The sequence below is a fragment of the Rhagoletis zephyria genome, unplaced genomic scaffold (genome assembly GCF_001687245.7).
Source record: "Rhagoletis zephyria isolate East Lansing unplaced genomic scaffold, Rhagoletis_zephyria_1.1 Rzeph_scaffold_22086, whole genome shotgun sequence".
Classification (NCBI taxonomy): domain Eukaryota; kingdom Metazoa; phylum Arthropoda; class Insecta; order Diptera; family Tephritidae; genus Rhagoletis; species Rhagoletis zephyria.
The window spans coordinates 1-7,435 of NW_016179144.1; the positions used below are offsets into that span (position 1 = coordinate 1).

At 34.9% G+C, this 7,435-nt stretch overlaps 1 protein-coding gene across 1 annotated transcript; it reads left to right on the forward strand.

The window, feature by feature from the left end:
• Window positions 1-1,052: 1,052 nt before the first annotated feature.
• On the forward strand, window positions 1,053-1,688 carry LOC108381304 (protein msta-like; the record flags this gene model as incomplete). Its single annotated transcript, XM_017637723.1, has 1 exon — window positions 1,053-1,688. A coding segment is annotated over one exon (447 nt), but the record flags the coding sequence as incomplete, so codon positions are not given.
• Window positions 1,689-7,435: the final 5,747 nt, after the last annotated feature.

Consider the following 7,435-nt stretch of genomic DNA (forward strand, 5'->3'; position numbering starts at 1 on the left):
AAATGAAATTAGGCCGCGTGGTTTTGATTATTTTTGACAAGTGAAATTACGCCGCCGAAGAGATAAGAAAGCGGCCTTAATTCACGCGGTTTTAATTTTCCGACAGTGGTTCTTGAGAGTTTATTTGCGTTGCACATTTTTTAAGCGAAAAACTTGAAGTTTATTTGGATAATATTTTTTGTTCTACTTTCATTTGGGATGCACAAAATTTGCTAATATTAGAAAAAAATTATATTGAGACTTTTTGTTTCGACGAGATTTCCATTTATGTTTGTTTTTTATTCTTTTTACAAACAACAACAGGAAATTTCATTGATATGCGGCCGGAAATACAAATCTTTGAAGACGATTGGAAAATACTCAAATGAGAAAAGAAGACACATCAAAATCAAAATGGAAATTATGTTTCCCCTTTATTTGAATTCTTATTGCAGTTACTTTAGAATTTCTCAACAATTGTTTGTCCAGTTTTTGGATATCCGTTTTGGATGATGTAACAAACAGACTGAGAGCAATTTACAAGTATGTAAATAAGTGGAAATACTTATGCTCGGCAATGTAGCGAGATTACCTACATATTGGCTATTAAATAAATATTTAAGTAGGAAAATATTTCAACGGCGCATGAATTTTGTGAACAAAATGGAAATGAATTTTTGTGCGCAGTAGTAAGGCGTAAGTATTTTTTAGCTTGAGGAAACGCAGATGATAAACGCACAAATAAAATAATATGTATAAAAATAGGATAGATATGTACGTATGTATGTAGTATAGCTGTTAAATTTTACAAAACATGTTAATTTATGCGCAACAGGTTTTGAAATAAACAAATATTTTGAAAGTGAAAACACACAGGCACATGTGTAAGTATGTATGTGGCACCGTTTAGGTTTTAGAGAAAACTAAAAAAAAATCATTACCGCATATTAGAGTCACTAATTTACTCACTTACATAGATAAAAAAATAAAATAAAATTTTTTTGCAACATAATTAAAAATTAAATTTTTATAATACTATAAAATACCTTTCTCTTCTCTATTTCATTAAATAGGAAAAAGGCGCCTTCGTTTCTGCGCTCTATTGTCGCGACACCAATTGCACTGGGCTGGCCGTGCCTGAGATCACCGGTCTGCCGCATCCCAATTGGAATTGCCTGGTTTGCAAACAAAAATCGACGCATGCGCAAATGGTGAAGGCGCAGGACTTTGCATCTGGTGCCATAAGTTCCAAATTCAATTCGAAGTCACTCAAATCGGTGATACTGTATTTGAGAGACAAAAGCGCTAGCTTTATACCCGATAGCAATTATGCCGTAATCGATGCCAAGCTACAGGTGATAGCGCGTCTGGCGAAGAGGCGAGAGGATTGCGGCGATGATGAGGTGACGGCAAAGGCGAAGTTTTGTGAAGACATATTGGAGATTATGGACAAGCTGGGTTTGGGCGATTGTTTGATGCGCACATACTTGGAGACGGAGAAGGCGAAGGAAGTGAAGTAAGCTGATGGTAGGAGACCGCAAGACATCCGAAACGGAGTGGAAAAGAGGAAGCGAAGTGCGACCAAGAGTGAGCAACTTACGTATGTGTTGCAGATATTTGACGAATAGATAGCGATTTTGTAGCAGTGGAAAGATATTGCAATACTGTTGGAAAATGCAAGTGATGAAAGTAATTGCTTAAAGAAAAAGTAACAAAACAAAAACAAAAAATTGAAAAGTTGCTAGCATAATTATAAAATAAATATTTATCTACTCATTTTTTTTTATTTCATTGTAATTCCCTTTATTTTAAAACTTATTTATTTCTTGTGATTTGAATACGAAAGTTTCGCTGCAAGCACACGTTGACACTGATTATGAAGCTGTTTGCCCGACAAGCAATATTGAACCAAACATACATATTTACATACCTACAAACGTACATTTTTTACAATTATGTAACTGTGTCTCGAATTTTTAATGTACATATATAAAGATTTGTACTTGTACTTTGTATGTGTTATATTTACAAATATAAAAAGAAACGTCCTTTTAACATTTTAAAATAAAACAAAAAATTAAAATAAAAATTTTCGTAATTTTTAATTTTTTTTAATGTTCTTACTTATGTAAGGAAGCAGCAGATCTGACTGTGGAGGGTATAGTAACTTCGGGCCGGGTTGAATGGGTCCTGCGTACCTTCTCGAAACTTAAATCAGTAGGCATCGATGGTATTTTTTCAACCATGCTTGAAAAAGCTCGAAACAAATTATTAGAGTACCTATGTAAACTATTACCTGAATCATGGAGGACTGCAAAAGTTCTCTTCCTGCCCAAAAACAGCCATTTACACCCTTGTGATTTTGGGCCTATCAGCCAAACATCCCGTCTTCTAAAAACTCTGGAACGGTTAAAAGATGTATGTATACATATAAAGCAAAACTTAGATGGGAGGCAACTCTCGAAAGCGCAGCTGGCCTATGCTAAAAGTAGATGAGTCGAAACTCAGTGTGGTGGTGGGGGTGAGCAAGGCCTCGACAGAACTGTACTTGAGGGAATTCACTCGCCATTTTAAATTGGATATTCAGAGCAATCGTTAAGCCAATACTATGCTATGGGGTATTGACGTGCGGACACAGTAGCATATCGTCATGCTCAAACGAGCGAATAGACTACGTGATCCCTCGCCTGAGTTTCGTAAGGTGTCTAGAAGCTACAATAGAAGCTGGCGGCTGGCGTAAGGGCGTGGAGTTGGAAGAGAGCACAATACACATCTACACAGACGATTCCGAAATGGACGAAGGAGTAAGTACCGCAGTATACTTTCCCGAATCGGAATTTCATAGGTCCTTTAAGCTACCGGAGTATGTGCATGAAATTAACCCATCAAGAAAACTGATAAACATACATACATATATGTATGTAGTCAGACTGCTATTAAAGCATTTTTTCATGTAATAAAAACTCGATTACCGCCACGGACTGTAAGGAGGCTATAAAAAGGATAGCTGCGAATAAAAATGTATACGTATATTGGGACCCAGGACAAAAAGGGTGTGAAATGCAGCTAGCCAAAGAAGGCGTCCTCTTAGATGTCTCACTAGCAGGATTGCCACTTTGGTAAATGCTGTGAGTGTGGATCTCGGGGTCTGGGCGTTTGAAAATGTGGTTGCGCTATTTGTGCGTCTCCAGCCTTCAGAAGGCAGAGACTCGCATTACTCGATAAGGTTCAGCTGCAGGACCTACAGTCAGCAGTCGGCAAAGGACGAAAGTGCCTACATAAAATCCGCTAAAGGAACGGCAATGTGCTTTAACTCTGCGCGACAGGACGGATTTCTGGGTCCTAAACGTATCTGGAAACGCTATGGACGTTATATTCGTCTATGTGAGACCTCTTATGGTCAGCCAGCATAACCTTATCTATTACGTAGGTATGTACATATCGACGGCTGACTGGATCGAAAATACATTTTTTGGAGCGGCAGCTGAGTTAGGTCGATCTTCCATGCAGCTGACGAAATATTTTAGTTTTTTTGCTGCCTCAATATTTAAATGATTTTATCTAATTTTTTCCGTATTCATTTATTTATTTTTTGTTTTGTTAATACGCGTTGGCTTTTACTCAGAATCCTATTAAAAAAATTAAATATTTTAATTCTTTTATTTATGTTTTCCGCATTTTTGTTTAACAAATATTTTAATTTTAATGCGCTTATCAAGATATGTGGATACACATGCCTCTTAAAATTAGAAATCAAATAATTTATTTATTTTTGTTGTTCTAAAATATTTTATGTTTTTTCTAAAATTTTTTATTTTTATTTTTCTCACATAAATTCCTGCTTAGCAACTAATCCCTGCCGATCACTTTTTAATCTCACATAATTTTCGAGTTATTCACCCATTTAGTCCAATGGCCTATAATGCATGCACAAGAAGTAACAAATCAAATACATCCCTGTAGGAAAATTTAATCATGCCTTACCGCAAGAAAGAAAGAGCGAAAAGATTTAGATTATTTTGGGTTCAACTTTTTTCTATGATGTCTTTTAAAATATGCAACTAATTAGGAGTGGTTTAAAATTGGCGGAGCAGAGATTTGTCATTGAGCGATTTTTTTTCATAAATCAATTTATATTAAAAATATTTTTTTCTTCATGATTATATACACAAACTAAAAAACTATTTATACTGTATTAATTGCGTTGACTCTGTACGATCCGCAAGCAGTCATATTCCCGATTTTAGAACTAGGTGTGATATGATGATTTTCCTGCAGGGATACTATTCAATATTTATCTACATACATACATACATATTTGGTTTAGCTTCATTTAATTTTTAATCCTGTGCACAACAATCCAAGCGTTACAGTTGACACTATTTATAATTAATGGGCAGAAACAAAAATCGTACATATTTATGTATGTATGAATATATGTATGGTATATACATATGTATGTTTATAATAAAATGCATGTACAACAGTGAAACTTGTATGACAAAATACACTTCATTTACGAGTATATATGTATATATGTGCATAAATACGTAGACAGATATGTATGTGGATCTACATGCAGGCTGTTAAGTTTGCTCTGTTTATGAATGCGTGTAGGCGGGTTCACTTTCTTATTCTAAGTATGCAATCAAAACTTTGAATTTATTCTATTTCATTCCATAATTAGTTTTACCTTTCTAAAATAAATTATTTTCGTCGAAAATAGTTAAAAAGAAAAACAATAACGAATATGTGCAAAATTTTTTTTAAGTCATTGCAGGGTGAACAAAATTCAATGTCGAATATCGGGTGTTAGGGTGTCTCAGAAAATATTTTTTTTGCGAAGTTCCACAATTTTTATTTTTTTTTTGTTTCCTTTGACCTTCTAAGGTTAGATCGGGTTGGCTGGCTGCCTTCATTGGTGAAAGTGCACTTACAATTAGAGTAATTAAATTTACAAACCTTTGTGTTAACTCCCAGAGAGATGAAGATACGACGGGGCGTTGATGCGAGGTTGCCTAAGGGTCCGATTATGCATACTTCGCATAACTTCGCACAACCATTTGTACCCGTGCACTAAAAGTGTAACTTAAGAAAATGAGGAACAAAATCTAAACTCAACAGATCGCTAAGTTTTTAAAAGTTCTGCTAATTTCTGGGTAATCGAATACATACAAAATACATACAGAGTACATACGAAATTACAGTTTGAAGTTTATGCGAAGTTGAGCGAAGTTATGCGAAGTATGCATAATCAGACCATAAGGTTTTATAGTAGCAAAACTTCTTCATTCTAAACGACAATACCGCGCAAGCTACTTATCTCTGTTCCCGAAGGCTTCCCGTTGGTGAGCCAGTAGTGGGACCCAAGGTGTTTAAACTTTAACCTCGCGAAAGCTGGAAAGCTTAGCAGCAGTTGAGAATATTAAACTTTATCAGCTCCAATCGGAGAAGAAGGTTACCACCTATTAAAAGAGCTAAATTTAAGTTAATTTGTAAGTTAATTTAAACATGTGTCACAATAAAGGCACCAAAAGAAACATGTTTAGGAAGTTGTTAGTTTGAATATAGTTTTGAAAAGGGTTGCCACCTATTTGAGCGTTAAATTTAAATAAGTTATATTCAAGTTATGTGAAATATTTCAATTTTGGTGCCAAATGCAAGAGCTTTAAGAAAGCTTTAGTTTAAAAGTATTGAATTAACTGAAAGTTGGTCTACGAGTAGGGAAAGGTCCTTCAATAACTTAAAATTTAAGTTGGGCTGTCAGGTCTCTAGCAATAGAAGATTAAATGTTGTCTTTCACGACAAGTACATCCATTAATACCACTTTTTGTGTTTTTTAACTTAAGTTCAAATACTTAACATTACGTAGTATTGGTTTACTGCATTCACCTGGATTTCGCAAAAAAAAAAATCGGGTTTCTGAAACCCCCTAATGTATATGTATGTACATATGTAACACACTATACCAGTATACTCATATTCCTAGTATATTTGCGATTCCCTTGTCGTATATATATACATAAGTGATTAAATTAAAATATTGCTTTTTCCGCAATGTTAAAATTTACACATTGTGTTGCTTTTGTAAATTAGTGCTCTGCATTTTCATTCATCCGTTGCTAATTGCACCGGCATACAAAGTTTTATATCTGCTTAAAAATATATATATATATTTATGTACACAGGGTGTCGTAGATCACCCGTCCACCCCCTCTAAAGTGAGGGCAAATGTTTCTTATAGGAAATCGCAAAAATGCCTACCAAATCGGGGATGCACCATTTTTTGGTAGTATTAAGTCCATTTTTTTAAATTAGACATACATGTTTTTACCACTGATTCGGATTCTGAGGATAAAAATATGTAACTTTTGCTTGAAACTTTTTTCTCGGTAGTGCCTTTTTCAACGTCTTAATGACCTTCGAACTTCAATTCGTCCTGGACTTCAAATAGTCCTGGACTTCAAATCGTCCTGGACTTCTTACATGAGTGACAATGTTTTTATTGGAAAATGAAAAAATAGCCGTCATCTATTTGCCACCAGTTAGTGAGTGGCGAAACGAACGAACTCAATGAGATACAGCCAAACTCGCTATCGTACATCCTTGCTAGCTAACTTTGTTGTTGCTTTCACGTGTAATTTTTTTTTTTGCTAGGCGAGTGGTAATCAAACAGAAAAGTGGAATTGAATGCGGCTAATATGAGTTACCAAGTCGTTAATGCCCTATCTTTTGGTGGTATTACCGACTTCCGAGTTTTTATGAAATTGAACTTAAAACATAAATTGCCCAACAAAGATATACAGCCTGCAATACTATGCACAGACGACGCGAAATAAAGGCGAAATTTTCGACGTGAATCTTAAAAGTGTCATAAAATCTTAAGGTCGTTTGCACCATTCCTAGTTAATTCTAACTCTCAGTTAAACATCGTTATCGACGTCATCCACACCCAGCCGATAACATGTGATCGATAAAGCACAGTCGATGTGCTTAACTAAAGGATGTACCTCCAGTTAGTGTCAACTAGACGTGGTGCAAATGGCCCTTAAAGTGAATTATATACGGAAAAAATGGTTCCAAAGTCATTTCAATATCTTGGTGAATTGAGGTTAATGTTTATCTCCACCTTTTCTAATAGTACTTTAGAAAGCGTCAAATATATTTCAGAAATCATCAAATGTACTTCAGATTAGTCAAATGTACTTCAGAGGCAGTAAAATGTACTTCAGATTAATCAATCGAAATTCAGACACCGTAAAACCTACTTCAGAAACCACTTTTGTAAATGTACTTCAGTTGTTAAAATAGAAAATGTCTGAATATGAGAAAATTTCTCGAGGCCCTTTCGTATAAATCCCAATATCTCGTAACAGAATGTTATAATTTTGAAAAAGTTTAAAAAGAATTACACCTTGTTAGATACATATCTATTTGATAATTAATACTATCTTTT